This window comes from Amblyraja radiata, chromosome 10 (genome assembly GCF_010909765.2).
Source record: "Amblyraja radiata isolate CabotCenter1 chromosome 10, sAmbRad1.1.pri, whole genome shotgun sequence".
In the NCBI taxonomy this organism is placed as follows: Eukaryota; Metazoa; Chordata; class Chondrichthyes; order Rajiformes; family Rajidae; genus Amblyraja; species Amblyraja radiata.
Window position 1 is genome coordinate 69,258,369 of NC_045965.1, and position 23,731 is coordinate 69,282,099.

The following is a 23,731-nucleotide window of genomic DNA, read 5'->3' on the forward strand; positions in this document are numbered from 1 at the left end:
GGGCCTCTGCAGAACCTGTGATTCTCACTGCACGTAGTCTTGCACCTTGTTGAACCAGTCTGCAGCATTTAGTTGTGGACAGCTCCTAGAATTGGAAGGCCAACGTTCCAGGCATTGCATTGATCAGCAAGTTCACCACTATTCCAGTTGCAGTAAATGTTTGTTTTAGTTTGTTCCTGAGAAGATCCTGTAGGTAGAGCATTGTGTCCCCTGTATCAAAGCTGCCCAGGATGGATCTCTTCATCAACTACTACTCCCCATCCCAGATCTTCTTGGCAGGCATGCACCCCAGAGAGAGACATGTGATGGTCACAGCCACCTCAAGACAATGTTCAGTGGGACTGAAACTCCAACTATGTATTATGAAAAGCCTTCTCACCACCAGTGAAAAATATTGAGGGAAAGATGCAGGAGTGGCGACTCTACCCAAGCAGAATGTGAGAGTAATCTTTCTGCTTACTCCACACATTACTACAGAAATGATCTTGCATTAGCAGTCTTCATACAGCCATTACACTTTTCCTCAGATGGGTGGCATGGTGGCACAGCTGGTAGACAGCTGCTGCCACACACCAGCAGTGACTCGGGTTCAATCCTGACCACGGGCACTGTCGGCGTGGAGTTTGCTTGTTCTCACTGTTTCTTCCAGGTGCTCTGGTTTCCTCCCACATCCCAAAGACGTGTGGGTTTATCGGTTAATTGACCTCTGTAAATTGTCCTATTGTGTTTAGAGTGGATGAGATAGTGGGATAACATAGAAATAGTGTGAATGGGTGATTGATGGTGGGCATGGACCCAGTGGGCCAAAGAGCCTGTTTCCATGCTGTATCTCTAAACAATGGCTTTTTAAAAATTAATCTCAACACTTTGACATTCATATTTGTTATATGCCATACCTGAAGTGGCTCCACCAATTCCAATGTATGCTTCAGGTAAATTAAGTTTGTGATCTTGGATTCAGCTGCCTGTATCTGTGAAATAAACATGATGCTCTGTAATAGATGTCACTTAGGCAAAACTGATACTTAATTAAATTAAATTAAAAAATACCAAATACATCCAGAAGTATTCCCAGAAGTCATAAACAATATAAAATATTACTCTCTGCTACTTTAGAGTCAGTGCTTCAAAGCTTTATGTTAATTAAATGTCAAAACATTTAAGATCTAATTGCAGGTTTCATTAATACAATGTACATTAGAAGAGAAATCTCTCAAGTAGTAATCAAGTAAAATAATACAGGGAACTTACGGTATCTTGCTTTGGAATTTGCACCAAGACAGACAGGAGGTGATCAGTGTCCAAGAACCGTGAAATTACTGTAGAAAAAGCCATAAGGATACTGCTATAATACAATATATTCAACAATGCAGTAATGGAACTTAACAATAATATCAATCTATGGCTCACAAATACATTATCATGAGAAGACAATATCAATATTGTAATAGTCAATTTCGTAGTGAGAAGGTAGACACAAAATGCTGGAGTAACTCACCGGGACTGGAGAGAAGGAATGGGTGAAGGGCTACCCAGGAAAAAGATGATTCATTTATAATTACACTCGCAATAACGGGGATATTTTTCTGCAGAATTTTCAAAAAAGTTTTTTTTAATTGCAATAGGTTTATTTTTGTTATTGCATGCAAAAAAATAGTGAACGCTGCATGTTACATTATGTAATCGGGTACTTTTGCACTAAACGCACAGTCTCTTGACCAGAGTAGGGGAATCGAGAACCAGAGGACATAGGTTTAAGGTGAGGGGGAGAAAGATTTCATAGGTAGCTTTTTCACACAAAGGGTGGTGGGTGTATGGAACGAGCTGCGTGGGGAGGTAGTTGAGGCAGGTTGGTCAGTGTGGGCAAGTTGGGCCGAAGGGATACACAAAGCTGTTTGACTTTATGACTCTATACGTGTCAATAGAAGTGACAGTTTGTTTATTTCAATGGCCGCCTCTAGTGAAACTGACAAGCTGTATTCTTAAGAGACAATGGTGTCTGATTACTGCAGGGAGGTAACGTGGAAAATTTCTTTTTTTTCCTAGATTGATTTTTTCCCCCAAGACAGCCTTTCCTTTGCTTGTCAATTTTGTTTAGTTTAGAGAGACAGCACGGAAACAGGCCCTTCGGCCCACCGAGTCCGCACCGGCCAGCGATCCCCGCACATTTACACACTAGGGGCAATTTACAATTATACCAAGCCTATTAACCTACAAGCCCGTACGTCTTTGGTGGGTGGGTGGAAACCAAAGAACTTGGGTAAAATCCACGCAGGTCACGGGGAGAACGTAGAAACTCCATGCAGACAAGCACCCGTGGTCAGGATCGAACCCAGGTCTCTGGTGCTATAAGCGCTGTTATGCCCCTGTCCCACTTAGGAAACCTGAACGGAAACCTCTGGAGACTTTGCACCCCACCCAAGGTTTCCGTGCGGTTCCTGGAGGTTGCAGGTAGTGGAAGCAGGTAGGGAGACTGACAAAAACCTCCGGGAACCGCACGGAAACCTTGGGTGGGGTGCAAAGTCTCCAGAGGTTTCCGTTCAGGTTTCCTAAGTGGGACAGGGGCATAAGGCAGCAACTCTGCCGCTGTGCCAGAATTCCGCCTGAAAAACACTGCCATCCGGCAAAGAAATAACTGCAACCTTCCAGGCTCTTTGCACCTCCAATTCTAGTCTATTATTTATTCTTAAGTTAATTCCCTCCAAATGTGTAAGAAGGAATGCAGATGGTGGTTGTGTCTTTCTTCAGCGTTTTGTGTTTATTCTCTCCAACACAGGCAATGATATCCAGCTGTTTTCGCCGGGAGACTCCCTATCTCCATGACAATGCCTCTGAAAACCCACCCTTTCGGTTGCCTGCCCTATGTATGAGTCTGATAAAACTCCTGTGAACCACCGCTGATGTGGTTGTATGCCCAAAATCAAACTCCTGAAATAAACATCATATATTCAGAGTTGTATCATATTAAGTGGTATAAATTCCTCTCATGTAATGTGTCTGCAACCCTGTGACCTTGCCAGATCCCACAGTTTATTCCAAGCCTCGAACAATTAAACAGTACACTGGCTGACCTGACTGAAGGCTGAAGAAGAGATCCTCATCCTCTAGTAATTCTTGGACGCAGTCCAATCTTGTGGTAATCGTCTCAACGTCCACAAGAGGCTCCAATATATTTGAGCGAAGCCTGCGACTCCCTCCAGCTGTCTTTGTGTAATTCAGGACTCCGTAGAGCGTGTGATTATTTCTGCAACAAAAAATGACAAAGCTTTTTACTTTAGAAAGAAATGAATAATAAAGCAATGAAGCGCGAGGAGCAGGAAGCCAGTCAGCTTCTCAAGCTTATATATCTTCTTTTTGTTTCTTTTTTTGCCTACAGGCCAATCCTGAAAATTATTTTTCAATTCCTGGAGTCTCAAGGGCAATCCTGTTGCAGAGGGAAGGAACCAATTGGGTTGGTTTTATCAGGTAGATGCTTTGGCAGCGACAGATGGTGATACAGATAAACAGCTAATAAAAGGAAATGGAAAAAGCAGAAAAAAATGATATTCAATGCAGCGGATACCAGAGATTATTTGTTATTAAAAGTAATGATGCTGTGAAATAAGAGGAAACAATGAGAGATTAACTGTTTTATCTGTTTCATAATTCTAAAGGTGACTTTTACCCAAATCGTTAACTGTTTCGCTTTCCACACATGATGTCTATTTACTGCTTAGTTTATTAATGTTATGTGAGGTAGTGAAAAGCTTTTTTTTTGCATTTTTGATTTGATTTCAGATTTCCAGTGTATGCAGTTTTTTACTTAATTTATATAGTGAATTATTGTGCTAACTGCACTATTTGAAATTGAATTGGAAGCACTATTAGTAAGTTTTGAAAGGGAATTTCATAAATACTTGAAGTGATGTAAATCCAGGGTATGGAGAAACACCAGACAATTCTTTTTAAAGCCAGTGTTGTTCCAAATGCTTTTGTTTTATGCCACATCATTCTCAAGTTCCATGAATTTATATTGAACAAAAGTACAACCTAACTTTTTCCATCAAATTTCTTCCTGTTAAAGATATTTCAATGTCAGCTATTTCATTGTCACCATGGAGACAGATCCTTCAAATAGATTGCATGCCTATGTACCTGGGGTCTCTGTTGTTAATAGTCAGTTCGAGATGCTGTGCAGAAGTTGAATCTATCATTGCTGTCTGTTCGCTTCCTTTGAAGATGACTTTAAGGGATTTTGGAGCGTAAACCATATTCTGTATGAATTCAACGTACTTCAACAAGGCTGCAGCTGCTGCCAAACTATAGTACCTGCAGAAGTAAGAAAAATCATCAACCGAGTTCTGCTGCGTGAATCCTGGCGGTTGGTGGAGGATGCGCCGACGAGAACAAAAGATGGACCCGGCGTTGGGAGCCGCTGAGAACGGCGTGGTGGGGGGGCGGCGGAGAACAAATAAGTACTGGGGGTGGGAGGGTGGTAACGGTGGGGGAGAGGGAAGAATAATTTTGTTAATTTGTCAGCGGCCTTTACGTGATGAATCTTGCATACTTGTACTGTATCCAAACAAATAATCTCACTGTACCAACTGACAATGAAGTATCAATCAATCAATCACCTTTTGGCTCCTCCAATTCTAACCTCTTGTGCATTTCACTTGTAATCATGCAAGTCAGCCTGACTTCAGCTACCTAGACCATGTTTACATCTGTCTCTCTTCCTTTAGAAGTCTGATCAAAGTTTTCCTCAACACTGAAAATCTCTTTATTAATGATGTAACATTTTGTTTAATAAGATCGTAGAGAACCACATTTGAACATTTTACTGCACCAGTAAAGATACACAAATGCATAATATGAGGTTAATTTTGAGATAGTGACAATGATGATGATACTTTATAAGCGAGTTCGGTATTCTGAAAAACGCAAGGAATCATGGGATTTGTCAAAGGTCACTTGCGATAAACATTCTCGGCAACTGTGCTGCTGCATGTATACAGACCTGCATTTCATCTGTAGTCAGGATCGAACCCGGGTTTCAGGCGCTGTTGAATTGCTACTGGACCGTCCCCGTCCCCTCCCGAGTTTCCCATCCCTGTCCGGGGGCAGCCGGAGATGTCCGGGGTGACCCTGGACTAACGGCACACCGGCCCGGAGCAGTGGCGGCCCAGGCTTACAGCCAGCGCGGAGAAGAATGGCTAACTCCAACTCAACTCTGCCTGTCTCGCCGGGTTAACAGACAGGCCTGGACTGATGGGACACTGGCCCGGAGCAGTGAAGTTAGCGCTTCTTCTCCGCGCTGACTGTAAGCCTGAGCCGCCACTGCTCCAGGCCGGTGTCCCGTCAGTCCACGGATGTCGGTTAACCCAGCGGGACAGGCAGAGTTGAGCTGGAGTTAGCACTTTGTCTCTGCGCTGGCATGGGACTAGACTGATATGGATGGGTGCTTGGTGGTCAGCGTGGATGCAATGGATCGACTGCTTTCATGCTGTACGGCTAAGCAGGGTGGCCACAACGGCGATGACCTCCACATGGTTATTCCTCACAGAGTAGCAAGTGAGAAGGCAGATTCACCAGTAATCAGCTGCTGATTGAGAAGGCACTGCTACTGTTGTGAGAATGCCCAGAAAAACTCGGACCCATTATCCAGCCACCCCTACAGACAAATGTGAGGTTTGCACGTGGACTGTGATGCAATAGATGTGAAGGGACAAAAGATTTGCTTTAATTGCTGTAAAGCAGATAGAAGGTGAAAGGCGACTAAAATCATTTTTTTGCTGCAACAAACATTTGTTTTTTTCCAACAAAAATATTTTGCAGTTCAAAAAATGAACAGAGGTTCAGATGATTTAAATACAAAACTTAATTCCATACTTCATCTGAACTTCCATGAGCACTGTGCTGAATTCGGGCGTGCAAAGCTGTTCAATGTACTCCAGGCCTTTCGTTTCATTAAAGTACTTCCTCTGAACAGTACTGAGAGCTACATTCTGTGGGAAGAGAAAATAAAACATTCCGCTACAACTCGTGAGAATACATGAATTTCTTTCTTCACATAATCCCAAGTACTTCCCCACAAAGTTTCCATCAGATTTAGCATCACTGTTTCCACAGAAGCAAAACATATTATGATATAATTTTAAGTGCATAATCGGCATAAGATCTCCAGTGCATTAATTTCAAGTACTTCCAAATAATCATAAATCATCATGTGTCTAACTTTCCTCCAGGAGCCATCTTCCATCATATATCCAAGATATCGGCTTCCATAACATAATCCCACCCTGCAACCTTTTGACATCTTTCTATGTCCAATTCTCACACCAAATCATTTTACCTTGACTGCTCCTCCATTGGCAACTGTGCCTGGGCCTTAAACTCTGGAATCTCCACTCAATCTTACCAACTTTCCAGTTTATTTACACAAACAAAAGCTGTTTGCAGTTCTGTTCAAGTGCCAATGTTATGTTTACTATTGCATTGCATTGGTTTATTATTGTCACATGTACCAAGATACAATGCCATCCAATCAAACCATAATCATAGCATAGGAAGGAGATGAGGAGGAATTTCTTTATTCAGATGGTGGTGAATCTGTGGAATTCTTTGCCACAGACGGCTGTGGAGGCCGTCAATTAATATTTTTAAAGTAGAGATAGATAGATTCTGGATTAGTACGGGTGTCCAGGGTTACGGAGAGAAAGCAGGAGAATGGGGTTAGGCGATAGATCAGCCATGATTATATGGCTGGGTAGACTTGATGGGCTGAATGGCTTAATTCTGCTCCTATCACTTATGACCTTATTGCACGAGTGCAATCAAACCAACTTTTCCCTCCAAATATAAATGTGGCCTAATTACATTGATGAAGTGGCCAGGCAAACTAGCCCAAACGTTACAGACATTTTGAAGAGTTCTTTGAGCCACACTTAAAGGGGTATTATAAATGTATATTGGTGCTTGCTGCTGTAAGAGGGAAGCCAACAACATTAATGCTCCATGACATGAGAGTCTATAGGTTTTATGGACATTCTTAAAGGAAGAGAAAGATATGGAAAAGTTAAAGAAGGAAATTCCAGAAGGTAACATCCAGGTAGCTGAAAGGATGGTTACCAGAGGTGATGGAAAGTTAAAAACATATAAAAGTCAGAAATGGAGGAACACAGAGATCTCAAAGGAATATAAAAACACTATTAAAAACACAATTATTATTGATTACATTATGCAAATCATAGACCCAAATTATTGTTGAGAAGTTCTACATCATGCTTACTTTAAAGTTTTCTGTGACAAGAGTAAACAGTTTGGTCCCACCTCCTTTATCACAAGTAGTATTTGGCATTATAATTTCAAGAGGAGATAAAATCTGCAGTTTTGTAATGACCTGTAACACAAACAGAATGTGCAATGTACATGTTCTTGTGCAATGTAATAGTAATTCAAATCAATTGGGTTTTGAAAAGTATGAATGTTTAATACTTACTTTATTTTGTATATGTTTAATCCATAGGCAAAGACCCCAAAGTTTAATGTATAAATGATCCACATCCTTGAGCAGCATAGCAATGAATGATAGAATGGTTACAGCACCATTTGGGGCGGCACGATGATAGAGCTAACAGTGCTTGTAGTGCCGGAGACCCAGGTTCGATCCCGACTACAGGTGCTTTTCTGTATGGAGTTTGTACGTTCTCAGGTTAATTGACTTGGTGTATGTGTAAATTATCCCTAGCGTCTATAGGATAGCTTTAATGTGCGGGTTGATCGCTGGTCGGCGTGGACACAGTGGGCCTGTTTCCGCGCTGTATCTCTAAACTAAACACAGGAGTTATTTGAATACTCTGACAGGAAAGACAGAGAGGAATATAGGCCTAATGCAAGTAAATGGGTTTAACATAGGTAGGCATCATGGCCGTGGAGGGCTGAAGGGGTCAGTTTCTGAACTCTATGTTTCGAAGATTCACTCACCCCCTCATGTCCACACCCCCTCATCTCCCTAACAGCCCTCAGGTTCAACACACCGGTTTTTTCTCCATTGTCTCACAAATGATTCTCCAATGTATATTTATCCATTTCTCTCTCAAAGGCCACAATAGACCTGCCTCTTTCATATCTGTAAGCAGTGCATTTCTGATTCCATGTTATATAAGAACTATTTTTCTTATGTTAGTCTTAACTGTTTTTCCCTATTTTGTATATTGCAACAAAAAGCCATGTGTGCTATCCAGTCAATTCTTACTATACAATAGTATAGCATGTAGTGTCAAGAGAAAATTTTGAAGATGGCCATGGTGCAGTTAAAGAACATGGCAGGTACTGTACACCATCTAGTTTGGAAGCTTTCCATGGGTTCACCCTCAAGGTGGATCCTCTGAAGTCAGCCTCAGAAACTATAATGTGGTCAGGGACTGTTGGGGCTCGTGAAGGTACATTATTGTTCTTTCTTTCGAAATGAACACAGAAAGGAATGAGCTCATCTGGGCGTGTTGTATCACTGTCGCTTGAGCTACTTGGTTTTACCTTATAGGAAGTGATGTGTGCAAGCACTATCACAGTTACCTCCAGTTTAGACCGAAAGTGTCTATATAAAATAGTCCCTAAAGAATCTAATGAGGAACTGAAAATAATTTTTACAGAGCCCACTGAGAATACGGAACTTAATACCACAGGGAGTAGTTGAGGCAGATTTTTTTTTCTTCGAGTCCGTTGCAATCTCAGATGTCGTTCTGCCAGTATCTGGCGCAGGTCACAGCTGGTCGGGTCGGTTCAGCCAGGTCCTGGGGGCTGCACTGGGGGGCGTCGTCACACTCCAGTAGGTGGGACATTGTCTGTACTGCTCCACAGCTGCATGTGTCTTCTGCCTGGTAGTTCCATGCTTTCATAAGTGCTTTGCACCTCCCCTGCTCCACTCGTAATCTGTTGAGGGTCTTCCAGGTTGGCCATGGGAGGTCGTGCCCGCTGGCGAGGCATTCAGTCGGAGTGATTCCTCTCTCCATCCAGTCGTGGGCACGTGTTGAGCTGGTTCCATTCATCTTTCCAGATGTTGGTCCTTGCTGTTTCTTTGGTTGTCTGGAGAGGTGGGACTGTCTGCAAGAAACTGGCTCTGGATTTCAGTCGGGGTGGAGGTGCTGTGTGTCCGTGCAGGAGGTGCCTGGTATCGATCTCCTGTGCTCTCTGCTCGTCTTGGGCGACGATGGATCGTCTGATATGGGGGGGGGGGGGGGGCAATACCAGCTAGGGCGTAGAGGCACGGGACTGGCGTTGTCTTTATGCATCCCGTGATAATGCGGCAGGTGTCGTTGAGGGCTGTGTCAACCAGTTTGGTGTGGTGGGAGCGGCTCCAGCTTGAGCACGCGTATTCAGCTGTGGAGAAGCACAGGGCTAGGGCAGTTGCACGGATGGTTGGTGGATCAGCGCCCCACTTTGCGTTTACCAGTTTGCGCAGGATGTTGTTGCGTGTGTTGACCTTGGCTTTGGTGTTCTGAAGGTGGGTTTTGAAAGAAAGTGTCCTGTCGAGTGTGACTCCGAGGTACACGGGGTGGAAGTGGTTGGAGAGTTTGTGGCCATCCCATGAGACGCTCAGTTGTTTTCCTGCATCTCGATTTTTAAGATGGAAGCTGCATAGTTGGGTTTTTGATGGGTTGGGTTTCAGGTGGTTGTTATTGTAGTAGGTTGTCATCTCTTGGAGGGCGCTTTCCAGGACAGACTCGATCTTCTGGAAGTTCTCCTGTTGGGTGGTGATGCAGAGGTCATCAGCATAGATGAAGCGGCGGCATTGTGGGGGAAGTGGTTGGTCGTTGGTATAGATGTTGAAGAGGAGGGGGGCCAGTACGCTGCCTTGTGGTAGGCCATTCATTTGGGCTTTCCATTTGCTCTTCTTGTCGTTTAGTTGAACGAAGAAGCGCCTGTTGTTGAGAAGGCTTTTGATGACTTGGCACAGTTCGAGGTCACCAGTCATGTCAAAAAGTTTCCTGATCATGGTGCGCTGGACAGTGTCGTAGGCAGCGGTGAGGTCTATGAAAGCTGCTCCGGTGATGGGTTTGCACTCAAAACCGTCCTCAATGTGTTGGGTGAGGTTCAGTAGCTGCCCGGCACAGGAGCGGCCAGGGCGGAAGCCAGTTTGATCTTTAGTAAGCTCTATAAGTGGCATAAGGCGTTGGAGTAGTAGCCTCTCGTAGAGCTTGTAGGTGATGCAGAGGAGGGAAATGGGTCTGTAGCTCTTTGGGGATGATGGGTCCTTTCCAGGTTTGGGAATTGCGACAGTCTTGGCCTTTCTCCATACAGGTGGGGTTGTTTTCTGTGCCATGCATGAGTTCAGCATTGCTAGGAGCCAGGTCTTTGCTTTAGGTCCAAGGTGCTGTATCATTTCCGTCAGTACATCGTCGATTCCTGCTGCTTTCCCAGGTTTCAGCATGCTCATTGCAGCTTCGAGTTCTTCTAGGTCGAAGGGCTTGGTGAGAGCGCTGGCTGGTTGTAGGCGGTCTGTTACCGCTGTCCGGCGGTATTCTCCTGTGGGTCTGCGCCGGTTTTGGCTACGACCGTTTGCCACCAGCTGTGCTGCAACTGAGTTTGCTGTGACTGTTGTGAGCGTGGGCGGTGTGGTATGGTCTTCACCGGGGTGGCGGATTGTGGCCCATGCCTTCCTGCTGTTATTGGTCATGTTGGTGTTTTCTATCAACTCCTTCCAGACTTGCCTTCGGTCCTCCCCGACTGTGTTCAACAGGATCTCTCCGAGTTCCATGGTGGTGCAGGAGAAAGATTAGGCAGAGGCAGATTAGATTCAGTTAGATCTGAGGCAGATTAGATTCAGTTAAGATGATTAACTGCAGAAGTAGTGAAACCAAGATCAATTGCTCCTTTAATGAAAGAACTGTGTAAATATAATGTGAGGAGTAATTCGCAAGACTATGGAGGCCAGCAATGGAACGGAAGAGTTGTTCTGGTGGAGAGCTATGTGGCCACAATGGGCCGAAAGGTGCTGTAAGCGTTCAATAATTCCAGATGTGTATAGCGGGGTGAGGAAGGCCAGGAGAGGCCTGAACCACATTTCCTATTCTGCCAGGGTAGCTTATAAACCAATGGAATGAACAATCGATGTTTCAATTTCTCATAACACACGCCTCCGGTGCTCTCCTCGCGCGCGCACACACTCACCTGCCCAGCTAGTTTTATTTCATCTTTTCTTTTCCAACCCCCCTGGTTCCTTCTGCCTATCATCCCTTCCCTATATAGTCAAACCTGTCACCTTCCACCTCCCACCACCCTTGTTCCCCCTGATTCTGGCACTATTATATACTGACAATCTTTATTCCCTTCAGTCCTTGTGTAGGATTTCAAACCAAAACACAAACTTATACTTTTTTCCTCCACAAATACTGTCTCGCATATTGAGTTCTAACAGTATTCTAATTTTAGTGCCCAGTTCTGTGCTGTTATATGGTATGAGATACCCATAACGTCAAATAAACAACTCGCACATACATCCAGGACCACAAATCCGTGCAGGTACTTTACTTGTGTACGATACACTCGGCATCAGTCAGTGATAGGAACTCTTTCACAGGCCACCCATCTCCATTTGTGATATTTTTTTTGTCAAGCATTATTTTAGCTTAAAACGCGGTATATACTATAGCCTAGCAATTGAATTATATAATTCACAATATTAGGCCTAGATTATAAAGTTCTATTCATTGTCTATTGTGCCACCTGTTACTTTTTTACTGGATTTATAGAGATGGTGACCCCAGCCCAAAGATTTATCAGTCCACGCTCTACAATGACAAGTTCTTGTGCTGATTCAAAGCATTTGTTCAGAGGAAATTATGAAAACATTCAGACTGCCACAAAGAACCATCTGCTTCATTAGCACTCTTCCCTAGCCCACTAAATTTGACCTTTTCTTGCATTCATCTAATTCTCTTTCCAAATTCCGATTGAGTCTGCTTTCACTGACATTTCAAATCACAACAGCTTGTTGTGTAAGAAATAATTCCCATTTCAATCGTACTTTGTCACGTACCTAGGTACAGTGAAATTCCTTTTTTGCTTAAATTCAATAAAATCTTACTATACATAAGCACAATCATACTAAATTACATTAATGATCATGGCTGATCATCCAACTCAGTGTCCTGTACCTGCCTTCTCTCCATACCCCCTGATCCCTTTAGCCACATCTAACTCCCTCTTAAATCTAGCAGATTTCTGTGGCAGAGAATTCCAGAGATTCACCACTCTCTGTGTGAAAAATGTTTTTCTCATCTCGGTCCTAAAAGATTTCCCCCTTATCCTTAAACTGTGACCCCTTGTTCTGGACTTCCCCAACATCGGGAACAATCTTCCTGCATCTAGCCTGTCCAACCCCTTAAGAATTTTGTAAGTTTCTATAAGATCCCCCCTCAATCTTCTAAATTCTAGCGAGTACAAGCCGATTCTATCCAGTCTTTCTTCATATGAAAGTCCTGCCATCCCAGGAATCATTCTGGTGAACCTTCTCTGTACTCCCTCTATGGCAAGAATGTCTTTCCTCAGATTAGGAGACCAAAACTGTACGCAATACTCCAGGTGTGGTCTCACCAAGACCCTGTACAACTGCAGTAGAACCTCCCTGCTCCTATACTCAAATCCTTTTGCTATGAATGCTAACATACCATTCGCTTTCTTCACTGCCTGCTGCACCTGCATGCCTACTTTCAATGACTGGTGTACCATGACACCCAGGTCTCGTTGCATCTCCCCTTTTCCTAATCGGCCACCATTCAAATAATGGTAAGAATGTAAGGACAGTGGATTACACTGAGGCAGTACACAAGTTGTGCCATATTTCCAGATACCATCTTGTACCATTCAAGTTCAAAGTTGTTAATTAGTCTTAAGTTGGCCATAAAGGCGCTTTGGTTCTAAATTTTGAATCGGGGTACTTCGGTCCTTGGCCCTCTGTCTACAGGAAGTAGTTTCTCAATAGGTTTTGCTATATATGTTAGATGATTGAACATGTTTTCTCAGAACATGGGAGATTCTCCCAGGAAACATCTGCAGCACTCCATCAATGTCATGTTTATCGCCCATCCCTTGTTACCCTATGTGGGTAGGTGGTGGATCAACTTCAAGAGCAGAGTAGCAGCTATGTGAGTGCTTGTGAGATGCTAATTATAGGTTCATAAGTGACATGAGCAATATTAGGCCATTCAGCCCATTAAGTCTATTCCGTAATTCAATCATGGCTGATCTATCTCTCCCTCTTAACCCCATTCTCCTGCCTTATCCCCGTAACCACTGACACCCAGACTAATGATCGTATTTATTACCTTAGCATATGTGGTGTTGTCTGCAAACTGGGATAATATTAATTCTGGAGTCTTCAGGTCGAGGCTGGCCATTCCTATTTCACCCCGAGCAAGCCCACGTCCCTCTACTACTGCCACAATTACAGAGGCAACGTGAACTGATACCGCAGAAGATGATGTAACTGTGTGAAAAATATGTAAAGTCATTAAGATTCTAGCATTGAAATAATATTATCCACTAAACTCTCCACAATCTTGCAGTTGTAACCAGAAGTTATTTTATCTCGGCATTCATGTGATAAAACTACATACCAACAAAAAACAAACTGAACAGGAAGAAATCCAACTCGAATGTGGACTATTGATCAGACTTCTTCCAATATATGTTTGCATTTTAAAAACTCCTTCATTGCAGTTTTTCACAAGATGGATTAAAGTAAGGTTGTATGGAGTATGGTTTTGGGTGGGGTAGTAGTTGATCCACAATAATGCAAGGCTTCTGGATAAAAGTTAATTCCTATTATTGCCCTCGTGTTCATTTTTCAGAAACCTGAAATCGATGACTGAACAGCTTCTTCCCATCAACCATCAGGCCCTTGAACACGGCACACCAATTAATTATGGTTATTAAATTGTTTTTTTATTATTAAATTTTATCTTTGTGTGTCGCATTTAAGGGTTTGTTATGCTGCTGTAAGAATTTCATTGTTGTGTTGGAAAATATGACAATTAAACTCTTGACTCTCTTGGCATTTCAATGACCAGTCTTGAGAAACGTAGTCACTTTTTCAATGTACTAACAAAATAAATTAATGTGTGTACTGCAAAATCCAAACATCACATTGACAACTTCAGATGTGATATCTTCCCCGAGTCGAAAAGGTTATGAGTTTGAGTCCCATCTCAGGTTTGAGCACAAACATCTATATTACTTTTCCAGTACAGAGGGAGTACTGCATTGGCTGAGGGCTATCCTTTGGATGAGATGTCCTCCTTGCTATCTCAGATAAATGTAAAAGGTCCAATGACACTTCTTCATAAACTGTAAAAGTGGTAGTTTTCCCATGAGTAGGAAGGAACAGCAGATGCTGGTTGAAACCAAAGATAGACACAAAAAGCTGGAGTAACTCAGCGGGCAGGCAGCATCTCTGGAGAGGATTGGGTGACGTTTCAGGTCGAGACCCGTCTTGATGCTGCCTGTCCCGCTGAGTTTTCCCCATAAGACTTGAGTGATATTTATTCTTCAACAAATGCAGTTTGATTCACTGCTGTGCGTAAGTGTTGCTGTGCACAAATTGGCTGTCACATTTTCTACAGTAATGACAAGAGTGGGTATTCTTTGATTTATGGAGGTTGACTTCCAGGAAAATATTTTGTTAAGTGAAAAATCAGAAACAGAAAGTGTTTTCCATTAGGTTCAAAGTAAAAACTTTTGATTGCCTTCCAAAGTTCAACAAACTTGATCAAAAGATCTCAAACACTTAAATGTCAAATTAATAAAATAAAAATACACATAAAGTACCGTCTCAGTGTACGCATCAAGTGAAACATACAAGATCCTGAAGGTCACCTAACTAAAGTAGAAATTAGGTGAAACTTTGCAAACGAGTCTTTGGAACATGATAAGCACAGGGGTGATGGATTACCTACCGCATAGTGAAAGCCCTGGATATGGAAAGGATATTTCCACAAGTTGGAGAGTCCAGGACCAGAGTGCACAGCCTCAGAATAAAAGGACATAACTTTAGAAAGGAGATGAGGAGGCATTTCTTTAGTCAGAGGGTGGTTAATCTGTGGAAATCATTGCCATATACTGCTGTGAAGGTCGTCATTGGGTATTTTTAAAGCGGAGATTGAGATTCTTGATTAGTAAGGGTGTAAGGGAGAAGGCAGGGGGGTGGGGTTGGGAGGGAAAGATTGATCTGCCAATGATTAATTGGCAGAGTAGACTCAACGGACCAAATGGCCTAATTCTGCTCCTATCATTTATGAACATGAAGAGTAGGCGGGATGCAGTTCAGGGTGCAATCAGACCAACCATGACATTGACGCAGAACAAGATCAAGGAACTGAATGGCTCCTTGAAGGACTCCTTATATCGCCAGATGTAGATGGACTTTCCATGTCAAGGAGGCAGTAGAGAGGTAAGAGGCAGAGATGTCACTGGTTTTGGGCTAACAGGTTTGGGATGCTGGTGAACCTGAATTTGTGACACTGATAACAAGGGTTCATTGTAAGACTGATGATGGAAGCTTAACTAGTATGTTGATGGAAATCCAGACAGCTCTCTTCTCACAGAAGTTGCAGAATCTCTGGAATTCTCTAACCTGTAAGGTTGTGAAGACTAGATAATTGGGGTATTTAGTTGATATCATTGAGGATAGGGAACTGACATCAGCCAGTGATACAAATGGCAGAGCAGGCTTGAGGAGCCAAATAGCCCAGTCCATTTCCTACTTTCTTGTGGTCTTGAGTAAAGCTCAGCTTTTTCTATCATGCGGTCACCACCACCAAGTGCTGCACGCCATGTTGGAACTGTGGTGTTTCAACATGGCTCACTTATACAATGTATAAGAACCCCCCTGAAATTATTCTCATAGTGAACTATTTGGGACATGTTAGTGGTTTCTTGTCAATTTGACAATATCTTCTCAGAGATGTTTCATGCTCATAAACATATGGGAGAGATGCACCAATTTTGGTTATAATTTGCTCCATACACCGTTCACAATTAGACGGACTATGTCATCCCACAAGGAACAGGTGCGGTGTATGCCTATTTTGAAATTGCAACTCTTCCAAATTTTCTGACAGGTGAGTTTATTATTTCATTCAACTCCATAATAACGTCTCATTATACATGCAGATAGAAAGCCTTGAAAGCAATATCACATGGGTTACAACAATGAAATTGTAATGAGGAAAGAACTGCAGATGCTGGTTTAAATCGAAGGTAGACACAAAATGCTGGAGTAACTCAGCGGGTCAGGCAGCATCTCTGGAGAGAAGAAATGGGACGTTTCGGGTCAAAACCCTTCTTCAGGAATATTGTTGACACCAAGCACCACCAAGTACACCAGTCATTGAAAGTGGGCATGCAGGTGCAGCAGGCAGTGAAGAAAGCGAATGGTATGTTAGCTTTCATAGCAAAAGGATTTGAGTATAGGAGCAGGGAGGTTCTACTGCAGTTGTACAGGGTCTTGGTGAGACCACACCTGGAGTATTGCGTACAGTTTTGGTCTCCAAATCTGAGGAAGGACATTATTGCCATAGAGGGAGTGCAGAGAAGGTTCACCAGACTGATTCCTGGGATGTCAGGACTGTCTTATGAAGAAAGACTGGATAGACTTGGTTTATACTCTCTAGAATTTAGGAGATTGAGAGGGGATCTTATAGAAACTTACAAAATTCTTAAGGGGTTGGACAGGCTAGATGCAGGAAGATTGCTCCCGATGTTGGGGAAGTCCAGGACAAGGGGTCACAGCTTAAGGATAAGGGGGAAATCCTTTAAAACCGAGATGAGAAGAACTTTTTTCACACAGAGAGTAGTGAATCTCTGGAACTCCCTGCCACAGAAGGTAGTCGAGGCCAGTTCATTGGCTATATTTAAGAGGGAGTTAGATGTGGCCCTTGTGGCTAAGGGGATCAGAGGGTATGGAGAGAAGGCAGGTACGGGATACTGAGTTGGATGATCAGCCATGATCATATTGAATGGCGGTGCAGGCTCGAAGGGCCGAATGGCCTACTCCTGCACCTAATTTCTATGTTTCTATGTTAAGCACGGTTGTTATCCAGTTTGTTCCTTCTACAAAATTGTGATGAAGGTAGAAACAACATAATATAATATTATCTTAGTCAGATTGCCACTCTGCTGAAAGATTGATTTTTGAATACTTCAGTTCTTTGAATGGAGGCAGAGGCTTAGAGTGACCCTTGGGATTGCCTCCAAGGAGAATAATGTAACTTGAAGCAGTTTACTCATCTTTTGAGACCAATAATCATCTGGGTATTCTCTTCTGAAAGAGCTATGTTTAAAAATGTTTTAAAAATAGTAATTTGACACAATAATTCATTCAGTTCCTTGGGAAAATGTTCTGTCACCACGATATTTTCACTTGCTCCCTCCTCTTCATAAGACTAATATTTTGCAGGTTTGCATGTTTCTTGAAAGGTTCAAGCCAGCCACAGACAGCCTTAAATGTATTAGTACCTACGGAAATTCCATCACTTTTCTTTCAAGTCTTATCTTTAATCTTACTTTTTCTTGGATCATGATAAAAATCCAGGGACTCATGCCAGCGATTCAAAATGTCAAATCACACGCCTGTCCCTTTTTCATTTTCCTCATTAAAATACTTCTATCCTTCATAATGCACAATGCACTTTCAGTTATAACACTATGGGCACAAATTATATCTACATGGTTAAAGGATGCTGCAAGATTCACCAAACAGCTGACAATAATAAATCACTTGTTACTTTTTAAGTTTACTTTTTTATTGTCACGTGTTTGAGGTACAGTGAAAAGCTTTTTTTGAATGCTATTCAAACTGTTCAAATATACCAGACATGAATACGATCAAGTCAAACTCAAGTGTGATAGAGCAATGGGGAAGATAGAGTGCAGAATATAGTTGTCTGCATTACAGCACATCAGTTCCATAGAAGGTCTCATGTCCACAATGAGGTAGAGGTGAATCGGACAGTACCCTATCATATTGGTGAAGTACACTATGATGAATTACATCCAGCTTAGTATCAATAGTTATAGTTTCCATTGATTTCCTAGAAGAGATGTAATGCTTGTTGTTGTTGTTGCAGCAGCTATCTTAGTGGATTCACAGAATACATTCTGATAATGGAGCACAAGCTACAGCAACGGGATATTGACCAAGTCAAAATGGTGTGGGAAGAAAGGCTATATATATGGAGGTTAGAGCACTTTTCATCGGAGCAAAAGCAGTTTCATGAATTGAAGGTACTTACCCTAGAGTCCATAGTATAATGATGCAAATGCATAAATCCAAAGTTAAGAAATCAAGAAATACCTGTAATAAATAATCAAAGACTTGTCCCACCCTGGTCATTCTTTCTTCTCTCTGCTCCCGTCCAGCAGATGATACAGAAGCTTGAGAGTGTGCACCACCAGACTCAAGAATAGCTTCTTTAAAGCTTTTCAAGGATCCTTCCACAAACGAGGGTACTGTTCCATTCACGTTGGATATTGTCTATTGAACTGATGCGCTACAATGCTGAGAACTATATTCTGCACTCTGCTTCTTTCCCTTTGACATCGTCTATTGTGTTTGAGTTTGACTTGATTGTATGATCTGTTTGGATAGCATGAAAAACAAAGTTTTCATTGTACAGTGGTCCATGCGATAATAATAATCTTGAACCCGATTCATCAGGGAATAAGTTACCAGAGGTGTAGTGAGCGTACAACAGAGGGAGAAATTACAATGTTTGAAAGACATTCAGTGCATGCGTAGTCATGGGTTAGAGGGATGTGGGACAAACGCAGACCAGGTAGGCACCTTGATTGGCATGGAGGGATTGAGTTGAAGGGCCTGTTTCTGTAACTCAACCTTACTAAAAGTGTTTAGTTGGCCACAAAGCATGTTCAAACGTTGTGAAATCATGTAAGCTACTATGTTCAAGCAGATCTTTTGCAATACACAAAGTGCTGCAGTGGGTCATGCAGCTTCTGCGGAGGCAATGGTAGGCAACGTTTCACGACGGAACACATCTTCAGATTTTTCTTCTTGAAGAAAATATAGGAATTCTCGCAAACAGCTTCAATCCATCAATCACTATATTAAATTGAGTCTTTTTAACATTGCTGTTTGTTTCACCTTGCTGTGCACAAACTTGCTGCTGCATTTCTGATTTATGATGGTAACGATAGCTCAGAAGTAATTAGTTGCCTGTGAAATGCTTTAGGTAGGTATGTTGCAAAGCCTACCTGAAGCGTCTTTGAAAATCTGTCGCTGCGGGTGTGCGCGATTTTGGCGCCGTTTAGAGGGGGCTGGTTTAAAACGCGATTTTCTCTAGGCTGTTCAAATCGAAGATGTTCAGCCTAGTTAATTATTAACGAAAAATCGCTGGAAGACCCCGTCGCAAAAGCTATTATTAGGTTTAAAGGCCTTGAATAATAGTTATAGTAGTTTAAAAATCAATCTCTAAACCCGCGACCGCCAGCAACCGCAGAGTCTCATAAAGCAAACCATAGAAGGTAGGTTGTATATTTTTACATTAAAAAGGGCTTCTAAAGATCCCTTTATACAAAGTTTAATATTGCGAGTAGCTCATTTTGGGCCCATTATATCGCGCAGTATTTTTCTGGGCATTTGGGGCACAAATCTACCGCAATGTGAACGTTCTAAACCAGCGCGTTCCACAGGGACCCACTAGAAAGCTGATTTAAATGGACATTTATTTACAGCAATTGAACACTAAATTCCTTCCATTTGGCCTATAAATTAATGTAAATGATATTTAAAAATCATGTTTTATTGTGAATTATTTGTGAATATTATTTGGACATTTAGGCTATTTAAAAATGTTAATCATTTATTAAGAAATGGATAGATGTTTAGATCTAGTAATTGAAGTCTGAAATTAGCTACAATTAGGTAACTAACTAATTATATGCTTTAATTTCAGGTCATCCAAGTAAGATTATTTTATATTTGTTTCAGAATGCTTCAATCTATGATAACTGAAAATTTCATTCAGTTCTCTTAATTTTTAAGAAAGTTATGGGCTTTTGACTGTTCACGATCACAACTTTTTTGTTATGTCCATAGAAAATCAATAGGGAACAAGATGCTCATTTCCGAGTATGAAAATGGCCATAACTTTTTAAATACTTGAGATATGAAAGTGAATTAGGTGTCAAATTAAACTTATTTTTATGCTTTATCTGATGGGATAAATTACAGACTTGATTTTTAAAATCACAAAATTTTGTAACATTGCTACTTTAGGGCAGTGGCATAGGTATATGTTAAGCACTATAGAAATGGAAGATTTTCCATCATTTTTTCTGACCCTGGAAACAATTTCAGCGTTTTTCAGGAGGTTTGAGAAAGTGTTTCCTTTCAGCGAAGTACCAACAACTAAAGAAACAACTAAAGCAGAATACTATGGATGTTGGAAATCCAAAATAATACATTGATAAAGGTCTTCGACATGAAACGTTAATCGCTTCTCCTTCCACAGAGTTTTCCAGAATGTTGTTTTTATTTAATATTTCCATATTCTGCAGTTTTTGTTTTTATCTTCTAACATAATTATTCTGAAATAAAATGTGAATTCTGGATATACACAATAGTCACACAATTTGTAGCTTAATTGGCCCTAGTCTGTAGTAAGGGTATGAGAAAGTAAGATAACAGAATCAGTGTGAAGGTGTATTCAATGGTTGCCGTGGTCGGTGGGCCGAAGGCTTGTTTCCATGTTGTATCTTTCAAACAATAAAAAAAATATTTGCGGAGAGCATTAATGTTTCTGGTTCATCGAGATCACATTACATACCTCTTGACAGACAAGAAAGACTATTTTCCTCTGTACTATCTTCAGATCTGCTAACTAGTTCATGATTTTCAGTTTTCAAAAAAATAATGTTGATAGGGGCAAGAGGAAATAATGTGAGAGAGGCTTATATAAAGTATGAATTCCTACAGAAAACAGCTGGTTACAATGACATGCTTTGGCTAACTTTGTCACCCAATGTATATTTTGTATTTTGACAATAGATTGAAATAGGTATATTAATCTACACTTGAATACACTTTTAGGAAGCCCCAACGTGCTTTAAAGCTAAAGAACATATTTAGAAATAGGCAAACAACATTATAAACTACTCAGAATTGAAAACACTTAATTTTTTGGCTGATTAAAGATTAAAAAGATCATTATCTGAACCTGAGTGAGCAGTTTGGGGAGTGCGGAGCTTGGAAGCGGGCCTGGCATTGCGACTGCTGCTGGTGGTGGACACAGGAGTCTTCCTAATTTTGCTTTCATCAAAAGCCTTCAATGAAGAGCTGCTGTGTGCTGAGGCAATTGTGAACTGACTTCTGTAGCCTGCATTTGAACTCTTATCACCGAAGTGTGATTCTGTCAAAATTAAAATCAAGAAGATGATTTTGAATATAACAACAACATATTGTCTTAATAGTAAGCTATTCCAAAGTACATCATGAGAAAATTTTCAAACATAATCTGACACTCAATCTGAAAGGAAGATATTATTTCTGGTGACTTTTGATGACATAGGTTGAGAGCAGCATTTTAATGGAGTTGAGAAAGAGAACCAGAGGGGCAGAGCCAAGAAATTCCAGAGCTTGCAGCCTCAGGAACTGAAGGCACAGCTGACGGTGAAGCGGTTAAGTTCAGGGAATGGCTGTGGGTCCCAAACCATCCTAGTCTTCTTCTTATGGAGTCCACACACAAGATTAGAAGTTGTTCAGCCAGAGCTGAACACACTTCTCAGCATCTGCATACAATGGTGTCTGTCTTGGTGCTTCTTGTGCTTCTTATGCGTGGTGGTGGAAAGATTGGTGAAAACAGGGCCAAAAGTCAACGTCAATTTTATTTGTAACAGGGCTGCGACGCGAACGCTCTTTCCTTGACCCCACCAACCCAGTAACCGACCACAAACCCACCTACCATCCACTCACCAAAGTAACCTAAATATCATCCAAATGTACCTCACCCCACTCCAAACTTCAGCTGAACCAGCCCCACTCAAAAACCCAGCACCCCACTAGTACTAACTAACTCCAATGTCCCCAAACTGCCGCACCACCAAATTATCCCGTTCTCTCACCCACCTCATGTCAAAGCCATCTCCCACCCTGTATCCAAACCCACGCCATATAGACGCCTTACCCACACCCCATCCTTCAATTACCCTATACCCACCCCATCCTATAGCCATATATCCACCCCATGCCCGTAATCATCCCATACCCATCTTATACCCACCCCATACCCATAACATGCCCAACCCACCCACATAACCACCCCATATTACAACACCCCATCTTTACCCACCACATACCCACCACATACCCAACATTGTCACCCCCATACCCACTTCAAAAGTCAAAGTCAAAGTTTCCTTTATTGTCATTCAGACCTTTCGGTCTGAACGAAATGTTGTTGCCTTGTAGTCATACATATAAAAACAATAACAAAAACACACATTTAATATCAGGCACCTCCTCACTGTAATGGAAGGCAAAAGTCTTAAGGTCTTTGTCACTTCACACCTACCCCTCCCGTTCCCATACCCATTTCATACACCCCACGCCCATCTCATACCCACCCCATATATTTTATACCCATCCCCATCTCATACCCACCACATACCCAACATTGTCACCCCATACCCACCCCACCCACCACACCCGTTGTCCCCCCACCTCTGGCGCCGCTGCCGCCGCTGGGAGTGAAGCCGCTGGCGGTCCGCGGCCCGCGCGTCCCCGAGGCGGTGGCGTTGGCGGTGTTGGAGTCGGGCCGCCCGCTCGACGAGTTGCCGCCGCCGCTGCCGCCGCTTCTCCCTCCCGCCGCCGGGTCCCGCGGCGTCTCCAGCAGCCCGAAGGCGTAGCGGGGCGCGGGCGGCGGCGGGTGCGGGGGCTGAGGCCGAGCACCGGGAGTGAAGGTGCCGGCGGGGGTGGGGGTGGGGGTGGGGGCGCCCAGCCCGAGGGTCGCGGAGCCGGAGCCCCCGCCCGTCGCCGCCATCGTCTGAGGTAAACAAAAAGGCGGGAAGCGGCGCTAAAATGGCCGCCGGGTCCCTCTGCGCAGGCGCGGCCAGGGTCAGTGCAGCGCCACCACCGGTTTTCCGGCAACTGCTGGTCCATAGAAACATAGAAACATAGAAAATAGGTGCAGGAGTAGGCCATTCGGCCCTTCTAGCCTGCACTGCCATGCAATATGATCATGGCTGATCATCCAACTCAGTATCCTGTACCTGCCTTCTCTCCATACCTGCTGATCCCTTTAGCCACAAGGGCCACATCTAACTCCCTCTTAAATATAGTCAATGAACTGGCCTCAACTACCTTCTGTGGCAGAGAATTCCACAGATTCACCACTCTCTGTGTGAAAAAACAGAGTCCGGCACCTCCTTCAATCCGGACACAATTCCAAGTAAAAGCCAAGATTATAGAGCAACCCCTCTAGTACCTTTGATTCCAAGAGGCGCTTGAGACCCACCCCTTGACGTCTCCTGGCCCGTCTCCTACAGAATAGTGAAAGGCCTGGATAGAGTGGATGTGGAGAGGATGTTTCCACTAGTGGGAGAGTCTAGGACCAGAGGGCACAGCCTCAGAATTAAAGGATGTTCCTTTAGGAAGGAGATGAGGAATTTCTTTAGTCAGAGGGTGGTGAATCTGTGGAATTCATAGCCACAGATGGCTGTGGAGGCCACAAGTCAGCAG

The 23,731-nt window shown here is 42.8% G+C and overlaps 1 protein-coding gene across 1 annotated transcript in view; it reads right to left on the bottom strand.

Annotated features, from left to right (window-relative positions):
- The window catches only part of msh4 (mutS homolog 4), an 88,524-nt gene extending 65,491 nt beyond the window's left edge, over positions 1 to 23,033 (bottom strand). The window contains exons 1-9 of the mRNA XM_033027855.1: positions 22,715 to 23,033; positions 21,213 to 21,404; positions 13,305 to 13,465; positions 7,268 to 7,378; positions 5,869 to 5,984; positions 4,135 to 4,308; positions 3,072 to 3,244; positions 1,252 to 1,319; positions 897 to 971 (exon numbers count right to left, since the gene is read on the bottom strand). Of these exons, the coding sequence (XP_032883746.1) occupies positions 897 to 971; positions 1,252 to 1,319; positions 3,072 to 3,244; positions 4,135 to 4,308; positions 5,869 to 5,984; positions 7,268 to 7,378; positions 13,305 to 13,465; positions 21,213 to 21,404; positions 22,715 to 23,033 (1,389 nt within the window). The remainder of the gene's footprint in view (positions 1 to 896; positions 972 to 1,251; positions 1,320 to 3,071; positions 3,245 to 4,134; positions 4,309 to 5,868; positions 5,985 to 7,267; positions 7,379 to 13,304; positions 13,466 to 21,212; positions 21,405 to 22,714) is intronic.
- Between the last annotated feature and the right edge of the window lie 698 nt (positions 23,034 to 23,731).